Source organism: Dipodomys merriami, unplaced genomic scaffold, assembly GCF_024711535.1.
Source record: "Dipodomys merriami isolate MVZ:Mamm:240054 unplaced genomic scaffold, mDipMer1.0.p SCAF_9, whole genome shotgun sequence".
NCBI lineage: Eukaryota > Metazoa > Chordata > Mammalia > Rodentia > Heteromyidae > Dipodomys > Dipodomys merriami.
Window position 1 is genome coordinate 43057959 of NW_027206512.1, and position 27631 is coordinate 43085589.

The 27631-nt window shown below is 42.9% G+C and overlaps 1 protein-coding gene across 4 annotated transcripts; it reads right to left on the reverse strand.

Moving 5' to 3' along the window:
* Positions 1 to 329: 329 nt before the first annotated feature.
* Positions 330 to 26945, reverse strand: Rhoh (ras homolog family member H). Of its 4 annotated transcripts, none has more exons than XM_070012326.1 (4): positions 26858 to 26945; positions 22688 to 22754; positions 4607 to 4714; positions 330 to 3784 (listed from the first exon to the last, which is right to left on the reverse strand). In XM_070012326.1, the coding sequence occupies exon 4, from the start codon at positions 3582 to 3584 to the stop codon at positions 3009 to 3011; it is 576 nt and encodes a 191-aa protein (XP_069868427.1). In that variant the 5' UTR covers positions 3585 to 3784; positions 4607 to 4714; positions 22688 to 22754; positions 26858 to 26945; the 3' UTR covers positions 330 to 3008. The 4 variants fall into 4 exon arrangements, with proteins under 4 accessions (XP_069868427.1, XP_069868423.1, XP_069868425.1 ...); XM_070012322.1 differs by lacking the exon at positions 26858 to 26945 and adding an exon at positions 26187 to 26469; XM_070012324.1 differs by lacking the exon at positions 26858 to 26945 and adding an exon at positions 25882 to 26101.
* Between the last annotated feature and the right edge of the window lie 686 nt (positions 26946 to 27631).

Sequence of the window (27631 nt, forward strand, 5' to 3'; positions counted from 1 at the left end):
TTAACACACATGAGGTTGAAGTCCCCCAAACTGAAGGAGACTTAAATCCACTCTTCCAGCCGGGCGCCGGTGGCTCACGCTTGTAATCCTAGCTACTCAGGAGGCTGAGATCTGAGGATCGTGGTTCAAAGCCAGCCTGGGCAGGAAAGTCTGTGAGACTCTTATCTCCAATAAACCACTAGAAAACCAGAAGTGGCACTGTGGCTCAAGCAGTAGAGTGCTCGCCTTGAGCTGAAGAACACAGGGACAGCGCCCAAGCCCAGAGTTCAAGCCCCACGACTGACAAAAAATAAAAAATAAATAAAAAATTAAAAAACCACTCTTCCCTGTAAACAAGAGGGTATTTAATTCTGCTGCTTAGAATAATGCAAAGTATTAAGAAAAGTAAGGGAGAAGGAAGGGCTGGGCTGGGAAGGGAGAAGTGTTGAAAAGGGTCACATTGATCAAGATGTCTTGTATTCATAAACTGTTTTGTTAAATGGCAACTCCTTTGTACAACTACTTAAAGATAATTTTAAGAAGAATAATGCAAAGTACATACATAATCGTCTGCAAAAAAATAAATAAAGTACTGTACATATTGGTTTGTTTTTTTGGGTCCGGTCGTGGGGCCTGAACTCTGGGCCTGGGCGCTGTCCTTCAGCTCTTCAGCTCAAGGCTAGCACTCTACCACTTGAGCCACAGTGCCACTTCTGGCTTTTTTCTTTTTGCTTATGTGGTGCTGAGGAATCGAACCCAGGGCTTCATGCATGCAAGGCAAACACTCTACCACTGAGCCACCTTCCCAGCCCCCATACTGTAAGTATTGGAATGTAAGACTTGTACCTTCATGCAGGCAGACACAAATAACCACATGGTTGGGGAGAGCATGCACGTGAACCCCCACCATGACCTATTTTCACTTCTCACCCCTTTGAGTCTGGCCAGGGTCTGCTTCCTTCTCATAACTACTTGGAAGCACTGAAACATGATTTCTGTCTTTCCTTGGCTGAATTCAATACAAGTTGATTTAGCTACAGTTCTTTCCTTGTGCTGGGCGGTGGGGTCCCTAGAAGCTGTCACTGCCTTTAAGGACAGAGTCTATGAGGGAAATAAACACTGGCATTGCTCAAGGCTGCCCTCGGGAGGATTCACACACAGATCCTAGTGGCACTGGGAGGCTGTCCTAGCTCCTGCCAAGCAAAGGCTTTATTTGTGTGTCCTTGCCCAGATGGTAACAATGCCATCTGTGCCTTCCCTTACCCCTCTCATTTCTACCATGGAAGTTTATCCTATTCCTTCCCTTAGAACCAGCACCAGGGCTCTTCTACCTTTCAGAAACTCAACACACACACACACACACACACACACACACACACACACACACACACACACACACACACACACACACACACACACACACACACACACACACACACACACACACACACCCCTCCCTGCAACAGAAGGAAAGAAAAAAAAAATGTAAGGGACAGCCAATTTTAGCAAGTGGAGATTCATCTCTTTAACATGTTCAGCACTCTCCACCCTAAAGAAACTGCAATTGTAATTAGCACTCTTTCATGTTGAAGAACAGGAAGAGGATCAACAGGATCTCCTCCTTCTCCCCTACCTGGCCAGCACTTTAGCCCTCCAACCCTTAAGGATGCCCAGGGCCAAGGACTGGAGACAAAGGCTGTCAGGTCAAGAGACACAAGTCACACAAAAGCAAGGACAGGCCACAGGACCAGAGGGCCGAGATAGTGCCTGAAGACAGAAACTTTCTCCTGAGACTAAGATCAGGGTCCCAAGCCTCTGAGGTGGTCAGAAAAGAAAAAAGAGACGAAAGTAAGGGTGGGGTGAGGCATGTAAATTAGATTTTTGACACCAACTGTAGCTATAAAGAAGGGATCTGACAGACTGCTCTGGTTGTCAGCACAGTTCTACTCATTGTCACGTATGCTGGTGGCCTTGCCTCGTATGTAATAGCCATGCTACACTGTAAGTATGATGTGTTTACCTGAAAATGTGGTTCAAGTGGCTCTTAATGTTACTTCATTAAGGGAAATCATTATGTTTTTCACAATTCCTTCCTAAGGTATATAGTCCTGTGTTCTCAACTTGAAATATGTGACCAAAAATAAGAAATACAGCTGGGAACAGGTGGCTCACACCATTAATCCTAGCTATTCCAGAGGCTGAAACCTGAGGATCACTGTTTGAAGCCAGCCCAGATAGAAAAATCCATGAGACTCTTATCTCCCATTAACTACCAAAAATCCAGAAGTGGAACTGTGGTTCAAGTGGTAGAGTGCAGGCTTGCTTTGATCAAAAAGAGCTCAAAGACAGCACCCAAGCCCTACATTCAAGCCTTAGAACCAGCAAATACATGTGCGTGCGTGCACGCATGTGCACACACACACACACACACACACAATGTGGTGGTAACTGTTCAAAAATCATTAGGCAATAGTATAATGTTCTAGAACTATGTCTTCTGTAGAACTCTGAATAAATAGAAACGATTGTTAGGATCAATTTTTGGTCATGTTAAAATCTGATTGGGGGAGGGAATCCAGCAGACAAATAGTTTCATCCAAATTCCCCATTCAGGTGACTTTCACCCATACAGCAGTTTGTTTGCAAGTATGTAAACTTTCCAAGCGCACACACACACAAAACAAATGCTACACAAGAGCTCTATGTTTCGTTAGTACTTAAATAAAACGTCTTTAAATATGGCATACTTGGAAAACTCACTTCACTGTTCTACATTATGGAGGCCATTTTAGTTTGTTTTTTTCCATCGCAGATAGACTATTCATGTGGGCTTTCCAAGGGTTTTCTATGTTTGTTTGTTTGTTTTTTCTGGTCAGGAATACATTTGTAGAATGATGTTACTCAAGAGCAGAGAGTCACCAAATCCTGCCAACTATACTTGGGTGTCAACCTTCCTGGCTTGGGGGGTGGGGGCCCCCCTTCTCCCCACGAGTCCATGCTTGTTGGGGGAGCTTGGGGAGGGGGTGGATTCAGAAGATCTTGCACTCGTTCATGGAGAAGAGCCTTCTTCTGTTTTGCCTGCGGGCCTGGTTGACGGCAGTGCGCACGGCACACTCGAACACCTGCTGCACCCCGCGGTTGCTCAGGGCCGAGCACTCCAGGTAGCCCTTGGCTCGCACCTCCTGAGCCATTCTCTTCCCTTCTATGGCGTTGATGCAGGAGGCCCTGTGGGGTCCCGCCTCCCTCTGGTCCGTCTGGGTGGCCACCACAAGCACTGGGGTACAGGGCAGGTTGTTCCTGATCTCACCGATCCACTTGTTCTTCAGGTTCAAGAACGAGCTGTGGTTGGCCACGGAGTAGCACATGAGCACCACGTCGGCCTGCTGGTAGGACAGGGGGCGGATGCTGCGGAAGGCGTCGTTGCCCGCCGTGTCCCAGAGGCCCAGGCTGATCTGGATGCCGTCCATGAAGACGTCCACCCCCGTGTTCTCGTACACCGTGGGCTTGTAGGCCTCGGGGAAGGTCTCGGAGGTGAAGCGCACCAGCAGGGACGTTTTCCCCACGGCGCTGTCGCCCACCAGCACGCACTTGATGGAACTCAGCATCGTCCCGGCCTGCAGCGCTGCCGGAGCAGCTCGGAGCCTCAGAGGGCCGCTGCCGCCAGGGCCATCGGTCAGCGAGTGAAGACCCCGGGGAGGCGCAGGCTCTCAGGGCCCCTGCTGGCAAGCTGGGCGATGTTACTTCTCCAATCCCCACCAGGCCAGAGACACCATCGACGCAGAAAGTCCTCAAGCCTAGTCTCCAACTAGAACAGAAAGAGAGGGGGGCGTTGATCCTTCTCTGATGACAATGGTCTGACCCGCTGTCCCTGTCCCACCTATCAGAATTAGCTGGGATACCTGCTCTCTCCACACCTGAATACCACCAGGCCTCCTGATGAAGAGGTTGACAGGCTGAAGCAAGCACTAGTGGCTCACACCTGTAATCCTAGCTGCTTGGGAGGCTGAGCTCTGAGGATTCTAGCCTCAGCAGGAAAGTCTGTGAGACTCTTATCTCCAATTAACTACATCAAAGCTAGAAATGGAGGTGTGGTTCAAATGGTAGAGTGCCAACCTTGAGTAAAAAAGCTAAAGGATAGTGCCCAGGCCCTGTGTTCAAGTACCAATACACATACAAACACACAATCAGCCCGGCAAAAGTCAGGCAGGGTGGCACCTTTCTGTAGTCTCAGCACCTAACACTCAGGAGGTTAAGAAAGGAAGATCTCTAGTTCAATCTGTCTAAATAACACAGAAAAAAGTCCCCCCCCCCAAAAAAAAAAAAACACCTGAAGCTAGGTGCTGGTGTCTTACACCTGTAACCCTAGCTACTCAAGAGGCCAAGATCTGAGAATCACAGTTCAAAGCCAGTCTGGGCAAGAAAGCCCATGAGACTCTTTTCTCCAATGAACCACCAGAAAACCAGAAGTGATGCTGTGGCTCAAAGTGGTAGAGCACTAGCCTGGAACAAAAAAGTTAAAGGCCCTGAGTTCAAGCTTCACAGCCAACAACAACAACAAAAGCACCCTAGTGAAGACAGTATAAGCAACTGCTCTGATGGCCACATGAAAATGATCTCAGTAGCCAACCTGGCATGCGAAGGAGACACTCCCAAACAGCTGTCTTCAGGCTTCTACTCCAAGAGGAATACGTTCTCTCTGTGCTTCAGGTTCAAATAGATTCCGACACTTTGGGAACTGCAAGAGAGAGAAACATAATGAAAGACAATACTGCATACATGTCCTTCCCTTAAGGATTAATCGCCCAGCCCTTGGATTGGGTAGAAATTCATATGGAGGCAGGAGAAAAGAAACCAGAACGTTAGTGACTTGCTGTGGTTTTTCCCTTGAGATTTCTGCAAATATGGCTGCAGATGAAAGGGATTCTCCTTGCAGCTCCCTCTGCATTTGAAATCAGGCTGTTACTCCCACACCAGCATGCTTACAGGACATCGCCTGAATGCTGAGCTGCACTCATCTAGAAGATTGTGATGCACTTAAAAACCACTTTTTTTTTTTTGGTCATGGGGCCTGAACTCTGGGCCTGGGCTCTGTCCTTCAACTCTTCAGCTCAAGGCTAGTGCTCTACCACTGGAGCCACAGTGCCACTTCCGGCTTTTTCTGTTTATGTGGTGCTGAGGAATCCAACCCAGGGCCTCATGCATGCAAGGCAAGCACTCTACCACTGGGCCACCTTCCCAGCTCCCTTAAAAAACACTTTTCAGAGATGTTACAAGGATGAAATTATTTTTTTTCACAATATAGGGGTGTGAACTCAGGGTCTTGTGTTTACAAAGTAGTCGCTCTACCACTTGAGCAAACCCTCCCCAGTTTTTGTTGTTCTTGTTGTTTGGTTGGTTGGTTGGTTGAATTATTTTTCAGATAGAGTCTCAATGAGTAACTTCTTGTTGCTGCTGTTGTCATTTATTTTAGTTTTGGTCTAGGAGCCAGCCTCTCTATCTTGATCCTCCTACCAACAGCCTCTTGTGTAGCCGAAATGAAAAGTGAGTACCACATATTCAATTTAGTTGTTGAGATGGAATCTTACTTTTTGCCTGGGCTGGCCTCCAACCTCAATCCTGCCAATCTTTACCTAATAGAAATAAAGGCACAAACCATTATCTCTCAACTAAATTATTTCTTCAACATTTATGAACAGCTACCTATGTATTAGGAACTCTGCTAGGCCTCTGGTTAAACAAAACAACTTTCTGGAAAGCGACCATACTTAGTGTTTGTTATAAGCAAGACTCCATTAATATGACAGGATCTGGATTTTATGAGAAGGCCAAATAGACTTCATCAGCTGGCAAGCATGAGGACTCCAAGTACTGAAGACAGTGCTCTGCCTCGCACATGATCACCAAGCCAGCCCTGCTTCATTCGAAGGAAAGACCTCAGACAAAAACTCCAAGTAAAGGTTATTAGTGCACACTGGCTTTATAACCTTCCCCTGGCCATCTTCCTGACACGCCACGTGTGAGGCAGCTCTCCATAAAAGATGTCATTTTAAAAAGTGACTCCTCTGAAGGCTCATCTCCCTTCCAAGCCATTTTCATCCATGTCAACCCCAGTCCTTTTTGGTTGAATTATATATGCTTGCCTTTGCAAATGGGTAAGTCAAATAAATAATTCACATGACTTTCAGGAACTCATTTTTTTTAATATACGTACACTGGGTCCCCAATGGCCAAATAATTTAATCTGTCAGTCTTTCTTCGTTCCTTCATTTAAAAAATGAGCTACTGTATTATCTATTTTCACGACTACTTAAGATGCTAAATAGCAAAGGAGCAAGGAGTCAAATGTCAAGCAGACTCTGAAGACTCCTATTTTGAGGAAGGGGCTTTAGAGTGTTAGACCTCAGATCTTAGATCTACAGACAACTAAAACACATGTGTGTGTGTGTGTGTGTGTGTGTGTGTGTGTGTGTATGTGTGTGTGTGTGTGATTTCTTTCAGAGTTAGGACCTCCTAACAGTTTAAATCTTTTTATATCAATGAAGCAGGACTAGAATTAGGAAAATAATACTTACGTCGGATACTAAATAAAATACTTCTAGTAGATTGAGCTAGAGCCAGATTTTCTAAGAGACTTGTAAAACTGTGTTAAGGTAGCCACACAGGTTGAACATCCCTAATCCAAAGATCCGGAATCTGAACTGCTCCAAAATCTGAAACGCTTTGAGTTTTAAGATGATGTGACAAACTGAAAATTGCACACTGTGAAATTTATTTTCATGTGCATATTTGTTAAAAAATGTGTAACTTACCTTTGGGTTTTATATATATATATATACATATATATAAATTATATAAGAAAATGTAAATGCATCTCATATTTTGACTTAGGTCTCAATTCTAGATAGCTCATATATTTGCATATATAAGCACATATAATTTGCATATATGCAAATACTTCCCAGTTCCTTCCCCCCCCAAATTCCAAACTTTAAAACACTTTGGACAAGGGATTATTCATGGATATGTTTCAAAAATCCTTGTCTGCTAGAAATGTTGATGTATTTGCAGGTGAAATCAATGTAATGTGTGGGATTGATGTTATGTTACTTCAGAAAATAAGAACCAGAAATGAGAGGAAATATGGCAGTGGAGTAGCAGGTATCCGGGAGCATGTTAATATATTCTCTATTTTTTGTGAATGTTCCAAAACTTCTCTCTGTTGAGGCTTTTAAAGGGTAGGGTTGGTTTTTTTTCTTCTTTTTGTAGCAGTTTGTCCAAGCTAAAGTTTTCTTTTCATAAAGAAAACAGAAAAGTGTCACCAAATCCAAAATTAGCCTTGGTGTTACAGTGGCTTTTTTTTTTTTTCAAGCATTTGAAGGAGTATTGCTGGGACATTGAGGAGCAAGTGACAGAACAGAAATCACAGGCTTAGTGTCTGCCTCCTGGTGAACCGAGCGGGTGGAGGTCAAGGCAGAACTCTGGGCAAGGATCATAAAAGAGTTTTCCTTTTTTATTTATGAACCTGTGCTTCAAGTACTGACTCTATTTGAATCATAAGAAATCACTATCTATTCTGAGAAGAAAGGGCCAGCTTTAGAAAACACTAGCCAAAGGATGCTCTTGGAGCCACTTTATGATTATTCAAACTCCTCACTTCCTAACTGGCGTCATGGTTGGTCCACTCCCTGCTCTCATTTCACAGAACTGGCCGTTTACAAAAGAACAAAAAATCAGCTAGGCACTGATGGCTCATGTCTATAATCCTGTAATCTCAGAAGGCTGAGATCTGAGAATTATTGTTTGAAGCCAGCCTGGGCAGAAAAGTCCATGAGACTCTTATCTCCAATTAACTACCAAAAGAGCTAGAAGTAGAGCTATCACTCAAGTGGTAGAGTGTTAGCCTGGAACACAAAAGCTGCTCAGGGACAGTATCTAGGCCCTGAGTTCAAGTCCTAGGATACACACACACACACACACACACACACACACACACACACACACACAGAATAAGAATGAAAAGAACCTATAATAACCACTCTACTCAAAACCAAATCACAAATAAAAGTAACTCATAGAGGAAAGGGGACCCTTTCTCCGCCTGAGGGATCTGTATCAGCTTCCAAGGCCAGGAAGCAGTGGAGAGTTTCTGTTCATAGGATTTAATGGTTCGCACTTAGACTTAAAGTAGTTCCCATCTGATATTTATTATAAAAATATGAAATCTGGGCTGGCTTAGTGGTAGAGTACTTGCCTAGCATGCATGAATTCCTGGGTTCGATTCCTCAGCACCACATACACAGAAAAAGCCAGAAGAGGCATTGTGGCTCAAGTGGTAGAGAGCTATCCTTGAGCAAAAAAAGAAGCTCAGAGACAGTGCCCAGGCCGTGAGTTTCAAGTCCCAGGACTGGTCAAAAAAAGAAAAAGAAAAGAAATCTGCTTGATGCTTGAATAGACATCTACCAAGTCCAAGATACTGCTCAGTTCTAAAGCAGCATCTATAATAAAGGACATTACCATGGGCCACATCACCACCACCATCACTGCCACCATCACCACCACCATCACCGCCATCGCCACCATCCAACACAAGGCCAGGTGATGGTGATGAACAGCAGTTCTCTCTTTTCTTCTCCCTAGCTTCTCATCTTATCTCTGGGCATTATCTACAGACCCTCATGTCTCATTGTACAAGTACATACATGTTATGAAATGTTTTAAGACTATGGCTGATCTAAAGGAGAAGGCAAAAACCAGCTAGCACCAAAACCACCAAGAACCAAAACTGTAAAGCATTGATTGCTCTGCCTTTTCCTGTTGTTGTTGTTTTTCCCAATACTTTAGGGTTTTTTTTTCCCAAAACTGACATCATACTTTATATAGTTTGCACTTTATACTTTTTTCTTTTACTATTTAATTTTAATATTATTATTTTATTTGTATTTTATTCATATTGTTATCTTATTTTCATTTATGTTTTATTTCCCATAACAAGATTCTCTGACATAACTTTCTGAGCTACATGACATTCCATTATATATATAGGGGGGAAAGCCAGTTGCCTGTAGTTTAGTTGTTCTTAATTTTATCATAACAGTTAAACATTTCTATGTAATTTTGCATAAATAGATGATACTTTTTTAGGATACATAATATGAGTGTAACTACTAGAACAAAAGAGATGGGAAACTTAACCAATGGTTTTAAGCCTGTATATTATTATTTCATCACATTAAGAACTGCCACTGGGGGCTGGGAAGGTGGCTCAGTGGTAGAACGCTTGCCTCTCAGGCCTGAGGCCCTGGGTTCGATTCCTTAGCACCACATAAACAGAAAAGCCAGAGGTGATGCTGTGGCTTAAGCAGTAGAGTGCTATCCTTGAACTGAAGAGCTGAGAGACAGCACCCAGGCCCAGAGTTCAAGCCCCAAGACCAACAAAAACAAAAACAAAATAACAACGACCACTGGTTGTATTTGCCACCTTATTTTGTTTTCATTTGCATTTCATTTATTGTTAGTAAGAATGAAGATTCTCCTTTCAATTTTTTGACCATGTGTTTCTTTTTTGTTTTTGTTTTCCTCAAAACCTTTTTAAATCTTTGTAGCGATTGAGGATATCAATTTTTTATTATTTGGGTGAAATACGTTGCAAATATATATATTTTTTAATTTTAACACGATGCCTATGTGTTCTGGGAAGTCCCTCAGGTTCCTGGTACTCTCCTACCACTGAGCAAAGACTCTGTCAAGTAACATGTCCCCCACTGTGGAAAGAAACTCAGTATACTAGATGCCCAAAAGGTCATTGAATCCCACGCACTCAGTTCCCCCACAAGGAAACTGAGTTCTACAGGAAAGTGGTTTAACTGTTGGGGCCCGCCTGAAGCTCAGAAATGGAACCGGCTGAGTCAGCATTTTCCATCTACAAGGCCTTTTCAAATCTACACTGATTCTACAGTTAATTACCCTATACTGGCTTGCTTTCTTCTTCCTTTTTTTTTTTTTTTGTGCCAGTTGTGGGGCTTGAACTCAGGGCCTAAGTGCTGTTCTTGAGCTTTTTTGCTCAAGGATAGTGCTGTACCACTTGAGCCACACATCCACTTCAGGCTTTTTGGCGATTAATTGGAGAGGAGTCTCATGAACTTTGCTATCGGGCTGGCCTCAAACCATAATCCTCAGATCTCAGCCTCCTGAGTAGCTAGGATAATAGGCATAAGCCACTAGTGCCCACTTTCTGCATTGCCTTTGTGAGCACAAAGCTCCCCTGGTGAGCTAGCAGATAATTCTAATTATTCATACTGGAGCAACCACTTTTGCCTTTCTCCCAGAGAGATTTTATTATGTAACTTAAAAAAAAAAAAAAAAAAAGCTCCTGGGTTTTTTTGTTTGTTGGTTTTGTTTTGTTTTGTTTTGTTTTTACCCCTGGCCCTGGGGCTTGAACTCAGGGCCTGGGCACTGTCCCTGGGCTCTCTGTGCTCCTGGCTAGTGCTCTACCACTGGAGCCACAGTGCTACTGCTGAGCTCCTGGTTCTAATACAAAAATGTTCTTTAAATAAACAGCTTTTCCTTCCAGACAGATCACCTCATCTGGAACCATCATTAAGGAATTAGGATAAACTTTGAACTGACAAATGCTTTAATAGAAAAAAAAAAAAGCAGCAAGGTGTTTTGCTCTGGATATTTAACCCAGAGCACTGAATAGAGGAAGGTGATTTAGATTTAATTTCAACACTGAAGACAAGATGGCTGATTTCCAGAAAGCCCAGGTATGGAGCCAGAGACCCGGATTCGATTCTTTTTTTTTTTTTTTGTCAGCCATGGGGCTTGAACTCTGGGCCTGGGCACCATTCCTCAGCTCTTCAGCTCAAGGTGAGCACTCAACCACTTGATCCACAGCGCCCTTTTGGTTTTCTGGTGGTTTATTGGAGATAAGAGTCTCATGGACATTCCTGTCTGGGCTGGATTTGAGCCATGATCCTCAGATCTCAGCCTCCTGAGTAGCTAGGATTCCAGGCGTGAGCCACTGGTGCCTGGTCTGGATTAGTTTCTTATATCCGCCTCTGATTATCGATATAACTTTGGTATATGGCAGGGTGGGGGCGGGGGAGGCAGGAGAAATATCACTGAGCTCTGACAAGTGGACCTGCAAAGTGCAGGTCACCATGCACAGTTAATAGCACCGCAAAGGCAATGGCAAAGAACCTATCTTCTACTTCTCTCTGGGGGCCGGAGAGACTAAGAGGCACAAATGCAGTGTCCCTGGAGTCACGAGGGTACTGCAGTTTGTTCTGGATGGTTTCTTTCAGCACTTGTACTATTAACACTGAATGACAAATACAGAGAAGTCTGAAAAACAAATGGCTTTTAATTGGCTTTAAACTAGGCCTCCTTGTACAGCACCAATGGGTTCAGAAGATAATAAAGAAAATGTTAATGTGGGTTAAACTGGACCTAGAGGCATTTTAAAAAATTCTTTCAACTTGCATAATAATGTCTCTGACTTGGGGCTGGGAAGGTGGCTCAGTGGTAGAGCACATGCCTTGCATGCCTGAGGCCCTGGGTTCGATTCCTCAGCACCACATAAGCAAAAAGAAAAAAGCCGGAAGTGGTACTGTGGCTCAAGTGGTAGAGCGCTAGCCTTGAGCTGAAGAACTGAGGGACAGCGCCCAGGCCCAGAGTTCAGGCCCCACGACCGGACCCTCCCCCCACCAAAAAAATAATGTCTCTGACTCTTACTATTTTTTTCTCAGTAGAAGTGACTTTAGATGGTGTGGTTATTCTTACTATAATAAGGTCCCAGACAGCTGGGACATTAGAGAAGAAGCAGAGAAGCAACTTCCTGCATACAAATGTCCTTGCTCTCAGCCTCATCCCACAAAATCAAAATCTCAAACAGAAAATGCCAGGAGAATACTGAGGGCAGAATGGTAAAAACCTGCCTGGGCAGTGAGAGTCAAGGGAAGGAGAAGTTGTTATAAGGTGAATCATCCCAGAAGCCACAATTTGAAATATAGAATACTGGAGTCTTTATTATACAGACAACAGGGTGCATCCTGGGTAGGAAAGCCCATTTAACTCTTATCTCTATTTAACCACCAAAAAGCTGGAAATGGAGCTGTGGTTCAAGTGGCAGATTGTCAATCTTGAATGAAAAAGCTAAGAAACAGCCCTCAGGTCCTGAATGCAAGTCCCAATACCACCTAACTAAATAAATACAATCTCCACGCAGCCTCCTCTCTCCATTCCTTTCTCCTCTGGTCCATCCCATGTAATATTCCCCAAGAGTCGACTTCCCTTCCCTTCCCTGAATCAATAACCTGCTGCTCTCAGCCCCTGAACTATGTCCTCCCCACTAGTCCTGCTAAACTGCTAACCTGCCACCTGTCGCAGAGCGAAGGCCAGCTCTTCCTTGAGGCCTTCCACAAATCCCAGTATGCATTATTTCTCATTATTCAAGAACAATACTTAATAACGTGAAAAATGTATATGACAACACTGTTACATGAAACAAAGCAAGTTCAAAATCATATGTGCAACCTGATCCTCTTTTTTAAAAAAATTCAAATAGAGGAAAAGAACTATCTCTACTAAGATACTGATAACCCTCAAGCTGATATGATTACAATGTGTGAATGTGTGTACACGCATGCATATACATGTGCCAATACTGGAGCTTGAACTCAGGGCCTAGGTGCTGTCCCTTAGCTCAAGCTTAGCTACATGAGCCACAGCTCCACTTCTGGCTTTTGGGTGGTTAACTGAAGGTTAAAGTCTCTGAACTTTCCTGCCTGGGCTGACTTTTAACCTCTATCCTCAGATCTCAGCATCCTAAATATTTGGGATTACAGGCATGAGTGAGCCATAGGTAACTGGCATAATTTACAATTTTTTATGGCTATGAATATTTTCCAAATTTCCTTCATAAATATATAACAAAATATTATTATAAAAGATATTGTAGGCTGGGCACTGATGGCTCATGCCTAGAATCCTAGCTACTTACAGACTGAGATCTGAGAATTGTAGTTCAAAGCCAGCCTGGGCAGGAAAGTCTTTGAGACTCTTATCTCCAATAAACCACTCAGAAAACCAGAAGTGGCTCTGTGGCTCAAGTGGTAGAGCGCTAGCCTTGAGCTGAAGAGCTAAGGGATAGCGCCAGGCCCAGAGTTCAAGGCCCATGACCGACAAAAAAAAAAAAACAAAGAAAGAAGGAAAGAAAGAAAGAAAGAAAGAAAGAAAGAAAGAAAGAAAGAAAGAAAGAAAGAAAGAAAGAAAGAAAGAAAGAAAGAAAGAAGGAAAGGAAGAAAGAAAGAAAGAAGGAAGGAAAGAGGCAGAGGATCACAAGTTCAAGGCCAATTACATAGTAAGACCCTGTCTCAAGAAAAAGAAAAGAAAGAAAAAGAAAAAGAAAAGACGTGGCTGAGGTCAGTGGGTCCTAGCTACTTGGGAGATGAGAGCTGAAGGTTCAAGGCACCAAAAACAGTCCTGGCAGAAAAACAGTCTGAGACTGTCTTCACTTAGGGGATCTAGACTCAGCATGGACCCCACTGTTAGGATCGATGGGAACTTCTTTCTTTTTATCACTGAGTGCTCATAGTGGTTGTATTCTTAAAGCTTAAAGCTTAATTCTGCCCTGAAGTTCAGTTGCTGGCCACTCTCCATGTTCCCTGCATTACCATTTACTTGTTATTTTTTAAGAATCAACTCTGAATGAATGAAGGGCATGTGAATGCCCTCACCCTAAACAACCAAATATGTGAAATTATGGATTTCACTGCTAAATACATACTTTTTTCTGAAAACATTAAAGGAAACACATGAGCATTTAAAATATTGCTTAATGTCTACCCTAAGAAGATCTTGCTTCCCGCCACTGATGCACATCATGTTTAGGGAAATATATAGCCAGTCCAACCACCAAAGATCCCAGATGAGCAAACTTGCATCTAGGGAAATAAGCTTTTTCTTTCGTTTGTTTTTTTGTTCTAGTTTTGTTGAGATTAGATCCTGCTATATAGCCCAGATAGGCCTCAAACCCTCAATCCTCCTACCTCAGTCTCCCAAGTGCTGGGATGATCATTATATACCACCATGTTATGTTTCTTTTTCTTTCCTTGTTTTGTTTTCTCTTCTTAATTTCTCACTGGTCTCTCCAATAATAATCATAATAGTATGAGCTGGTGCTGGTGGCTGATGCCTGTAATCTAAGCTACTTAGGAGGCTGAGATCTAAGGATCCCAGCCTCAACAGGAAAGTCTGTGAGACTCTTCTCTCCAATAAACTATTAGACTACTACAAATACTAAACTACTACAACACCAGAAAACAGACTGAAACACCAGCCCCAAAGTGCTACTTGTACCACAGCCTACTGTCCAAATATCCAATGAGGAAGTTAAAGAATTTGCACCACATCAAGCAGTAATCTGCGCTTTCACAGTAGTCCGTGCTTTATGCACTCGATCTTCATATCAAGGAAGTAGAGGAAGGAACATCGCAAGAGAAGAGTACAGGAGCCGCTGTCCCCACACTGTACAGCTCGGAGCCATAGCCACCCTCAGGGACCCTCTGGAATTCTTGCCTCCATCACCTCTGACCAGAGAATCTGGTCACTACGCCCTCACACATGACTGGTTTGGGTTCTCTCAAGATTTCAACAAAGGGTTTATTTCATTTAGAGAATTTTTATTATTATGTTTATATTAGTAAAAACTTATACAATAAGATTAAATTTGAGAACCTCTCAGGAAACTTGGTGTTCCATATCCTATGAAGGTTTACTAATTAGACCCAAGACGTGTGTGTGTGTGTGTGTGTGTGTGTGTGTGTGTGTGTGTGTGTGTGTGTGTGTGTGTGTGTGTGTGTGTGTGTGTGTGTGTAATTGGGAACTATTACTCTGATAGGGAAATGGCAAGGAAAGCAGTGACCTGATCCCTCATGGGCAGGACCAAAGGAGTCTGATCCTCAGACTTTGGAGTCTGTGTCTCCCCAGAGGGTCCCTGCCTGCATGGGTGACATCAAAGCTAAGTCCTCTCCCTACCATGGTCTTCCACCGTGTTCTTCCATGACTATAGTTATTGAAGTGCAAATGTCCTTGGAAGGTCAAGGCTTGTCTACCATGTTAGCACTTCCACAGAATATGATTCTAGTCACGTTTTCCCATCACTTTCAGTAGGAGGAAGTTTCCAAAATGAATCCAACAAAAATATTCAAAAGCAAGGCATCAGCTGGACACCTGTGGCGTCCTAGCTACTCAGGAGGCTGAGATCTGAGGATCATGGTTCAAAGCCAGCCAGGGTAGGAAAGTCTGTGATACTCTTATCTCCAATAAACCACCAAAAATCCAGAAGTGGCACTGTAGAGTGGTAGAGTGCTAGCCTTGAGCTGAAGAACTGAGGGACAGCGCTCAGGCCCAGACTTCAAAGCCCCATGACTGAGAGAAAAAAAAAAAAAAAAAAAAAAGCAAGGCATCAACCAGACACATTACTCAGGATGCTGAGAAATGAGGATCATGATTCAAGGCCAGCTAGAGCAAGAAAGTCCATGAGACTCTCATTTCCAATTAACTACCAGAAAACCAGATGTGACACTATGACTCAAAATGGTAGAGAGGTAGCCTTGAACAAAAAAGCTCAGGGACAGTGCCCAGGCTCTGAGTTCAAACCCCATGATCAACAACAGACAGAGGGGTGCGGGGAGAAACATTGTATTGGGTATCAATTTTATTCTCTGGGCCATTCTTATTTAGGTCTTATATCCTTCTGAATTAAAATCATTACCCATTTCTTATATCAATTGTTCATTGATAACCCAAAATATCCTTAATCTGAATTCCCAATAATATCAATCATGCCATTTGTTCTCCAGGCAATGTGGGCTGCACTCTGGTGATATGCTGAGGGATATACAAAATGTTATAGAGGAGACACAGTAAGATGAGGACTACTCTCTCATCCCAAAGCCCATGGTCCAATGAGGACCACCTGGGTCAATCATTCTGATCCCTTGCACCAGATAATGAAGCCAAACTGGGTTGTGAAGGAAAGGAGTGGAAAAGGTTGGAGAGGAAATAAGTAAGTAATCAAGATGGTTAGTGCTGCCTATCAATCGTTTCCTCTGGAAGTGATATTGATTATAGAGCCTCAGGGGAAAAGGAGTTTGACAAAGAAAAAAAAAACATTTTACATGACAGAGCAAAAAGAGCCCAGGCACCAAGATGTGTTTAGGGACCAAGCAGATCAGTATGGCAGCATCCCAGACCATTGCTGAGGAAGGGAAAGGAGATGAGACAGAGAAGCCGGACCTTGTGTCTACAAGGTACTGGAAGCTGCAGAAAGCTTTAGGGTAGGGAAATAGATGCAAACTTATGTTAGCTGGAGATTATTTGAGCTGGAAAATGTTAGGTAAAATGGTGTTTGTTCATCAACCAATAAAACATACACTGAGAGTCTAGTATATTGTATGCCTGTATCTATCCAACAAGAAATAGTTTCTATGGTTAAGAAGTTTATGGTGAGATTTGACATTTAATTGAATTCATGAGATTAGTCATGTCAGGTGTTGGAAGTTGTCTCCTCACTACCTGGGCTTCTACCATTAGGAGTAGAATCCAATTGTGTCTGTAAGACAATGAGCAAAGCCTCAGGCTGTGACTCGTGTATAATCTACCCAGTGTTGCTTATTCTTTTTTTCATTATCATTCTCCAAATGAATAAAACCTAATGCCCTAGATACATTAAATGTCCTCATATGTGATATGTGAATACCTGTCCTTTGTCTATAGGGTAAAATATTTGTTTCTATCTTTCTTATCTCACAAAAACCCAATATTCTTCTCTTTAGGAATGCCATCAGGACTGGGAAGGTGGCTCAGTGGTAGAGCGTTTGCCTTGCATGCATGAGGTCCTGGGTTCAATTCCTCAGCACCACATAAGCAAAAAGAAACAAGCCGGAAGTGGTGCTGTGACTCAAGTGGTAGAGCGCTAGCCTTGAGCTGAAGAGCTGAGGGACGGTGCCCAGGCCCAGAGTTCAGGCCCCACGACTGGACCCAAAAACAAAAAAAACAAGGAATGCCATCAACCACAGTACCACCCACACTCCGATCACCCTAGCCTTTCCCTCCTTCTCATGCTCCCCCCTCCTCCTCCTCCTCCTCCTCCTCCTCCTCCTCCTCCTCCTCCTCCTCCTCCTCCTCCTCCTCCTCCTCCTCCTCCTCCTCCTCCTCCTCCTCCTCCTCCTCCTCCTCCTCCTCCTCCTCCTCCTCCTCCTCCTCCTCCTCCTTCTTCACCTTTGTTTAAAATACTCACAGCCAGGCTGCTGGACAGCCCTGACCCATTCTTTTTCCTCCCTCTCTGCTAAGAATGTTTGGTTTGAGGGAATGACAACAATTTTATTTCCTCCCCCCTCCCCCATTTTCCTCAAAGCTGGGATGACTCTGTAACCTAGTTCTAGCCAGTGATACAGCAGCTGATATTTCTTCGGAGATTTTTCTTTCTTTTTTTGGGGGGGGTCCGGTCGTGGGGCCTGAACTCTGGGCCTGGGCACTGTCCCTCAGCTCTTTAGCTCAAGGCTAGTGCTCTACCACTTGAGCCACAGCGCCACTACTGGCTTTTTTCTTTTTGCTTATGTGGTGCTGAGGAATCGAACGCAGGGCCTCAGGCATGCAAGGCAAGTGCTCTACTGAGCCATCTTCCCAGCCCCCCGAGATCTTTCTTAAAAAGTTTCTGCCCCCCAAGCCAGGCGCCGGTGGCTCACACCTGTAATCCTAGCTACTCAGGAGGCTGAGATCTGAGGATCATGGTTCAAAGCCAGCCTGGGGGGCAAGGAAAGTCCATGAGACTCTTATCTGCAATAAACCACTAGAAAACCTGAAGTGGCGCTGTGGCTCAAGTGGTAGAGCGCTCACCTTGAGCTGAAGAGCTGAGGATAGCACCCAAGCTCAGAGTTCAAACCCCACAACCAACAACAACAACAACAAAAAGATTCTGCCCCTGCCGACTTACTCCCCTTCCCCACCCTGTGCAGTCCACATTCTAGCATGTAGACAACCCCTCAGAGCCACGGCTGCCATCTCAGGAGCTATGATATAACAGGATTGTGGATAGCCTCATGGTACACTTGAACCAGTACTAGAAACGCAACTTCTTGTGGCATGGAGGAACGAATCCTACTCTTACTCATCCAAAAGCATTGCTGACTCCCTATGTGTCTATGATCAACTCCGATCTACTATGATCAATAGTTGTCCTAACATGACCGTGAGTTATCGCTAAGCCAGGGCCAGAAAGAAGCATACATACATACACACATGTGCACACGCACACAAAATGGAATCAGGAATATTGCACAAATGAAAAAAAAAGATTCTACAAGATTCTACTCACATTTGAAAGAATTTTATAGTGTTCCAACTAATATTCAGCATTTGAAGTGAATATTTTTAGATCTGGTACTATTGGAAAATGGTGATGAAATGATACAAGCCACAATGAATACAAGTATGATTTAACTAATAGGAATGTCTTTTAAAGTTTGTTTTTGCTTTTTGGTTTTGTTTTGTCTTTTTAGGGGGGGCAAAGAGGGAATGCAGAAAGGGACAAGGAATACCATACAAATGTATGTACAAATGTCTATGATTTCCATAGACACTCTGTGGAAAATGAACTATGCAACTGGTGGGCAGGGATGGGAAGGAGACACTGGAGTGAACAAAGGGGTGACACTGTCCAAAAAAGAAATGCACTCATTGCCTGACTTATGAAATGGTAACCCCTCTGGACAACACCTTAATAACAATGAAATTATACTTAAAAAAATAAAAGAAGATCGACAGCAAAAAAAAGTCAGTCATTCCCCCAATCGAATGTGTAAGATGCATAAGAAAAAAAAGTACTTCTCAAAGGATCCCTTTGGAAATCTCTTGGCATTATAGAATATAGAAATAATCATCTATCACTGGGCGCCGGTAGCTCACGCCTGTAATCCAAGCTACTCAGGAGGCTGAGATCTGAGGATCATGATTCAAAGCCAGCCTAGGCAGGAAAGTCTGTGAGACTCTTATCTCCAATAAACCACTAGAAAACCAGAAGTGGCGCTGTGGCTCAAGCGGTAGAGCGCTCACCTTGAGCTGAAGAGCTGAGGGTCAGCGCCCAAGCCCAGAGTTCAAGCCCCATGACCGACAAAAAGAAAAAAAGAAAAAGAAAAAGAAAGAAAGAATCATCGATGAATAATTGTTCATCACATGAAAATTTTACATTTTACCTACATTCTAGACTAGCATAAACTGAACTCTCTTGGTTTAAAAAGACATTCACAAACCTATTAATAACTCCAGCATCATTAAAAGTGGTTTTCTGGGTGGGGGGTGGGAGGGAGGGTATGAGTGAAGTGGTAGAATGCTTGCCTAACAAGCTAGAGCCTTCTAAAGTCATCCACAATAGTGCAAAAACACACTGTAAAATGGTGGCTAGTAAGTGAAGAGAGGCTCTTTTCCCTGAATGGTTGGTGGTATTATTTGTCAATGTTACTTTTGGCCAATATTTATAAGAAAAGAAAAACACTGATAACAATCTAGAGGTTTCTCAGCCAGACATAAACACTTAACAAAATTTGTTATATATTCTATATTGTACTCGGTCATTGGTTGTATTAGTGATACAGTACTTAAGAACTATTGCACATTCAAAATTGGCAAAGACAAAACAGTAACTATAACGGGTGGATAAAATAATGAGCTATACCCTTCTGAGACATTAAAACCATCAGTAATAAATTTACAAAGGAAGGACCATGAATGTTTAAACTCCAAATAGCATGAGTGAATGCAAGTAATACTTTTAAGCAGAACCATCTCAGTCCTCCAAAAAAAGGTCAATCAGAGAAAACTTGAGATAATATAAACTCATTGGTTGGCTTGTCATATGTTAAGAAAAGGACATGAACTTACATTGGTGTTAGTTTTTTCCCCCCTGGGTATAAGTAACAATCTAGGGATCTAAACTTCAAACTGAAATGAAAGGCATCTAGCCCCAGTTGGAGGGAAAACTTTTCTTTTTTTTTTTTTCCATATACATACATAATGGGTCTTCCCTGGATGGCAGTCCTTAAGAAAATTCAAAACTATTAGTTTGGTTTTGAACTTTCGATCCAAATTTACATAGAACTCTTCTCAACGCACACACACACTGCCATGTGAAAACTCTCCAGATAGTTTCAGCACCCTAGAATTTAATAGAAAGATCACCATAACCTACATACTTCTTCTTGAGATGCAGAGGATGAAAATGAAGAAAAAAGAGCCTCAGGAAAGATGGTCATAGTTGCCCTTTGCTAATTCAAATAATTCTTTTTCGGCATCACCTGCATTTCTGTTCCATTAAGAAGCCATGTTTAAGCTCTTCGCAGTAGACTTTATATGTCATGGGATAATGGCAATTAGTACATATATAGATTTCCAAATAAAACATTCAAGTGTACTTAAGCTAAAAGTATAAGTTGCATTTGCTACAATGAACATCCATTACCATTATAGATTTACTACATATCACATATTATTATTATTATTATTATTATTATTATTATTATTATTATTGCCGGTCATGAGGCTTGAAATCGGGGTCTGGGCACTGTCACTTTTTCTGCTCAAAGATAGTGCTCTATCACTTTGAGCCACAGCTCCACTTCTGGTTTTCTGGTGGTTAATTGAGGATGAAAGTCTCACAGACTTTCCTGCTAGGGCTGGTTTTGAACCAGGATTCTCAGATCTCAGCCTCCTGAGTAGCTAGGATTATAGGTGTATCCTCAACCTCACCTCTGATCATCTCGCTTTGTTTATAGTTCCCCTGTTCATAACTATTCCCAGTTGCTTCAAATGCCTGACAAAATCTCTTTGCCTGTGGAAGAAAATATCCTTTAAGATGTATCCTAAGTATAGCCTCCTGGCTTAAATTTGCTTCTATAACAAATACATATATCTTTGTTCTCATATTTTCTTCACATTATAAGCTCTTGGATTGTGAACCTCTCTTTCATTCTCCACTTTCACTCTCTACACGCATGCACAGGACAGACATACATTCCCTGGACCAAACCAAACTATTACCTTTAGTCTCTTAGTGTTTCCCATCAGACTTGTTAAATGCACCTTCTTGCCATTCCCACACTTTGGGAATGCATGGAGGTAGAATCTAAGATGCTGTATTTGTTAACACATCCCCTTCCCAGAGGATTCTAAATGATTCTTAGACACAGTAGAATTGGAGAGTCCATGCTTTAGAAGAATCAGATCCTCTCATTAGAACTGTTTTCACACCTGTTTTGCTCACCGCTGAGATCAGTATCTCTCTCTTCCTAAGACATTTTCTGTCCTTGCTCTGTGTCCTGCTACTGTTGCCATTTGTCTTTGAGACAGGTCTTGCTGTGTAGCCTAGGCTGGCTTTGAACTCAATGATGTAGATACTGATTTATGCTGATGGTGTAAATACTCTTCTTATTGCCAATTTTTTACCTCTCAACACAACATCACTGAATGGAGAATGAAGAGATGATAAAATAGCAGACTATACTATCGTATTTCCACCATACAGATAGATGGGAGTAAAGAATTTCACTGGCTTGCAAAATTTCTGGAAATATTACAACCTGCTTTTGCAAGCAAGTATAGTCTGGCACTAGAATACCACTGGAAATATTTCAGTTGATATTTTGCAAGAACACTTCTTTTTTTTCATTAAAGCCATTGAAAATTGACCTTCTTCACACCTGTTCTACAAGTTATGACCTTACTATTAGGTCAGCAGATTATGTAAATGATGAAAAAACCATAATGCAAATAAAAAAGGCTAGAGTGGGAGGACTCGCTCCTATCTCAGTCAATGAAATACCTACCCACTGCACCCATTCACGTTACACACTGCTCAGTCATTCACTTATTTTGGCAATAAACTGAATGGGGGATTATGTGGAGTCGCTGCAGAGTGACAAGAGCCACACTACCTGTCCCCTCACCGCTCACTTCCTTGGTTTTCTTTTCCACGAAATAGGGAAGAGGTCACAGCTGACTTCAATTTTCCAAGAAACTAAATGTAGAGATAAGGCTCCGACATTTGTTGTAAGAAGCCACTGAGATTTCAATAATGCTCTAGAAATTTCTCCCAACAATAATTTATTAATATTCTATTTTTGGGGGACAAAGAAAGATGGAAAGGTGAGGGGGTGGTTCCTTCCATGAAGGCAATTTCTTTTCTTTGTTCTCTACCAGGGTGATCGTATAAGATCCCAGTGCATAAGGCTTGACAGTTTAAAAGAAAGTGGCCTAGGTTGGTGTGTTAAGATGTAAATATGAAGTTAGGCACTGATGGCTGAGATCTAAGGACTGAGATTCGAAGCCAGCCCAGGCAGTTAAGTCTGTGAGACTCTCATCATCAATTAACAACCAGAAAATCAGAAGTGGAGCTGTGGCTCAAAGTGGTAGAGTGCTAGCCTTGAGCAAAAAAAGTTCAGGGTCAGCACCTAGGCCCTCAGTTCAAGTCCCATGACGAACAACAACAGCAAAAATGTAAATATGATTGAGCTAAAAATCCTCACAACCTTGACCTAATCATCTCCTACCCAGGAACTCATCCCAAGGAATAACTTACAAGCAGAGGAAATACGCTCTGCATGCAGACTCATCACAATCAAGACCAAAAGGACTCACCACTTTCAATACTTACTCAGTTTGTCATCTTGGTTTGGGCCATGGACAGCAGAGTTCTGGATTGATAATTCTCAAATTGCTACCTGCAAAATCACCACTCTGAGTCATTTTAGGAATTAGATTCTTTAATCATATATAAATATTCCTGGATCCTAAGGACTAAGATAGAAGGAATAAGAATTCCTAATTTTTAAAAGATCTCAATGTGGTTTTCATGTTCAGGTGGACCAGGATCAGAAAAAGCATTATCTCTGAACATGACCCAGGTTTTAGGAACATGATGTTTGAGCTCAGGGGCTTGTACTTTCTAGGCTGGCACAATACCACTGAGCCATGCCTCCAGCCCAAGGCATAACCATTTTTTTTTTTTGTACAAACCATGATGAAGTTGCTGGGGGCACTCAAGCAATTGTTGGTGTCAAATGACTAGGGGCCATGGAGGGGCCCTGTGTTTCTGTCATTCTCTCCTACCTCTATTCATTCCTTTCCTCTCCCCAATCCTCTTCTCCACCATGCACCCCAATCCCTAATATGATCATGCTGCCCTCAGCCTCCCTTCTGGCTCCTCACTCTCAGTTATATGCATCCTTTACAAGCCCCAGAGCCCCAGAATTTCCTCTCTTTTGTCTTCAGTGGGTCCATAGAAAGAAAACAGTATCACTATTTGAATGAAGTGCCCTGAACACATAATTGAGAATTTCGTGCATAATTAACAGACTAGCTGCACCGACGTGTGTGTGTGTGTGTGTGTGTGTGTGTGTGTTTGCCGGTCCTAGGGCCTGAGATCAGGGGCTGGACACTGTCCCTAAGCTTTTTGGGTAGGGCTCTACCACTTGAACCACAACATCACTTCTTGCTTTTTGGGGGTGTGTTTCATGGTCTTTTCTGCTCCAACTGCTACAAACCTCAATCCTCAGATCTCAACCTCCTGAATAGTTAGGATTACAGACATGAGCCACCAGCAGCATCCAGCTGTACCTGAATTTTTTAAAGAGGTCTTGCTAATTTAATTTAATCTAGATGAAAAAAGAGCAAACAGGATGCTTTTTAATCTTAGCATTTGCCCAGACCCAAATATCCAGAGCTCAAATAGCACTTTGAGCATTCATGGTCAAAATGACCCTAACTCTTGAATAGAAATGGGTTTTTTAGCTATGGCTTGCTAGCCCTAAAATCAAAATGCTCTAAAATTAAATAACTTAATTTAAGCTAGTCAAGTAGGAAATGTTGTTCCATCAACCTCTGCTTCCACTCATCTAATTTTGTCCAAAGCATTAAAGCAACACCAACCCAGATGCTTGCAAAGAAAACTCAGAGTACTTTCATATGCCTGAGAAACCAGTACAGAAAATCTTGAAAATAATCAATTCCTATTTTGGTTTTCTTTTTGCGTCTATGTTACCACTATAAAACCCTTCACCCTGTGTCTAGTCCATCTGTATTCAGCACTCAAGAATATTAATTTCCAGCCTCTCTAATATCACCAATTTCCTTATTACTGTACCCAGAGTTATTTTATAGACTTTTTTAAGAATCTGAACACAGGAGCATCTAAGTAACAGCCCAGAAATGATAGAACCAGGATTCAACACAAGACAGACAATCTGGCTCCAAAGACTCAGTTCTCATTCACCTTACTGTGTGTTTGCTCTGATGTTCGCTATGACTCAGTCACTACATGGCCCAGGAAACATTATGTACTGACTACCTAAAGGAATGGCCAGAAAAAAAATAGCAGCATGTCCTGACATTTCATTCAGCTATGCCAAGCAAGTAGTACAAAGTTCGTGGCATTTTGAGACTAGCGTTCCAATAACAGAGCTGCTTATCTGTCCACCAACTCTTCCTTCCAGAGGACTGCCACTTTAATTACAGGATGAAAAAGGGTCTGCTTAAAAAAAGGGGGGTTTCCCCAGGCCTTTCTCTGAATAAGGGATGCACCAAGGAAAAATCGTAGAGAATAGATGGGGGATCATAGATAGACATGGGGATGCAGAAAGCCACCCCAAGGACAAAGAGGCAAAGATGTCCCAACTCTCCTCAAATGGAATTGTGATGGTTAATAAGGAGGAGCCTGGTGGCATGAGGAGAGTAGAAAATCATCGAATGAAGTCTGTTCTGCTCTGTTGGCCCTCAAAGTCCCCCCTAACGTATCCCCACCTACCTCTCTCATCCTGTTTCCTGCTAGGGTAGAACAAACTTTCTTTTCTTCTCAGCTAGTATCTTCAACTGGGCTGGTCACCCCCAATCAGACTCCCCTTATACTAAGGTCCACAAGGTCCTCCCAGTGTAAAATGGCCCTCCCCTTCTCTTCTTCCTTCTCTTCTCCATCTTCTCAAGCTCACTTCCCTCCACAGCCTTTATGTTCCTTGACCCCAGGCCCCTTCTTGGAACTCATCTAACTCTTAAAGTCCACACAGTTTCATCACTTCATTCCCAGCTTGCAGTTTCCTAACGCTTCTTCTTAACATGACTACTACATTCTAAGGCCCTTCAAAGAACAGATTGCTTTTGTGTGTGTGTGTGTGTGTGTGTGTGTGTGTGTGTGTGTGTGTGTGTGTGTGTGTCTGTGTCTGTGTCTGTGTCTGTGTCTGTGTCTGTTTGTGCACACATGCTTGCATCCGCACATGCACGCATACCAGTACTGGGTACTGTCTCTTAGCTTTTCACTCAAGGCTGGCACTCTATCACTTGATCCACAGCTTCATTTCTGGGTTTTGGCCAGTTAGTTGGAGATAAGAGTTTCACAAACTTTCCTGCATGGGATGGCTTTAAACCTCAATCATCAGCTCTCATTCCCCTGGTAACTAGGATTACAGGCATGAACCCCTGGCACTCAGATCTAACATCCTACATAACACAAATTTACAGCCAGTAAATGATCAACTATTTGTCGCTCACTTGAATACATCAATGGCAGCTTTAATTCAGCATAACCCCTAGAACCAGTGATTTCCTAAACTTCATTAAATTACATTCTGGGCTACTAATTGGTACTTCGCAGTACAAAGGGAAATCAACCACAATCAAAAACTAAATTGAACTCACAAATACATACTTGTACATCACACAGCCCTTTTAGTAAAGAGGACTATAGCATTTGGTAATAGGGGAAACAATGAAGGTAGGAAGTCCAGATCCAAATGCACACCATTTTGATTTTGCTTTTGCTTCTCTTCATAACTGGAAAATGTGAAAATTGATACTTACACAAGTTAGAACCTTTAGGTCTAGTTCATGCACAGGGCGATATTTAAACTATCCACAGAGTTGAATTCAGTTACCTCTCACCATCTGTAATGATTCAAAAACTAGGATTCTAGTCAGGACTTTGTGAAAGGAGGGGAGGGGGGTTGTGGGATGGAATAACTACCTTCCTGCTATAAATTGGTTCCATACTTTATAATCCATAAACCCAGGTTATTACAATAGTTAGCCTAAAGTAAAAGCCAAATAAAATTACAAAGATGGCCATTGATCCTAAAGAAATATTTTCAAAGAGGCGAAAGTCTTACCTGTGGTAAAATATCAAAGAAATTTCTCCATACCAAAATGACTGACTCCAGAAGTCCAATTGGCTGGTAGGCACAGGTAGGTCAAAAACCCATGTAGTCAAAGCCTTTTCTTGGGGTAAGTTCCTCCCGGGATCTGCCTTCTTTTCCTCCCAGACAATGACTGACTCACATTACAAGAACTAAAAGTACGAAGTTGGGCTGGGAAAAGATCTCAGCCTAGATGCTGGGCTGAGCACAGCGTGTGCTGCGCTTCTGAGGAAGACAGCAGGAACCAAAGCGATTAGCAAGTTCCTGTGCGGCCGTTGATTTCCTGTCACGGGCTTCTCTGCAGAAGGGGTTTCATCTGTGTGGGGTTGGGGAGGGAGGGCAGTGTCCCACATTTCTCTCCAGGAGAATAGGTAAGCTACCCAGCTAAGAGGCACACAGAACAAGGCTTTGTTGGCGGATGCTGGATTGGCGTTTAATTTAGCCTTCTTCCTTACCCCCAGGTTGTATCTGTCTGTCTCCCTAACACTTCCTGCATTTTCCTTCAACAAATCACTGATAAAAGGAAGAGGGAAAATCCAGGATGGTTCCTCAAGGATGTGAAGAAGAAAGAAGAAAGAAAGAAATCCCCTGCCCTGGCTGGCCTTAGCTAAATCGAGCCTAAGGAAAAGTCCCTTAGAACTTACCGTTAGCTTGCTGAACCTGTGACCCACCGTGTGGTGCTTGCTTTATGTGTAACTGCTGAGTAATAATTTGGAAAAGTAGGGCTCAGTCACCGATCAGGCACCCACACCTGTGTGGGGACCCACTGGACTCTGAGTTGTTTTCAGACTCCTCTAGGTTTCATAATTTGCCTAAAAACCCAGATTGCCTGTCTTGTCCCCTATGACATCCAGGTGCAGGGGCCATCTGCAATTACTTAGATCATAGCCAAACTAACCGCCTAAACCAACTAACCCACCCATAATCCCTGAGCTTTGACTCCCGGAATCATTATAACTACTACTGTCAAGGGTGATGTCTGGTCAAAATGTTTGTGTGCCATCAGAATAATGTCAATGCCACTGAAGTCCACAAATGTAAATAGAAAGCAGAGCACTGGTGGCTCACGCTTATAATCCTAGCCACTCAGGAGGTTGAGATCTGAGGCTCATGCCTGGGCAGACAAATTCGAAAGACTGTGATCTCCAATTAATGAACATAAAGCCAGAGGTAGAGGTGTGGCTCAAGTGTTAGAGCATCAGTCTTGAGTGGAAAAGCTAAACAAGAGTACAAGAGTTCAAGCCCAGTACTGGCACACCAGCACACACCCACATCAAGAACAGAGACCCTGTGAGTTGAGACACAATGTCCAGTTCTGGGACGGAGCTGAAGACATACCCCAGACTCCTGTATTTCCGGGTAGCAGTAGAGAAGCACCAAGGCCAAAATACGTGTCCACTGTCCCTACAGCACCTCAG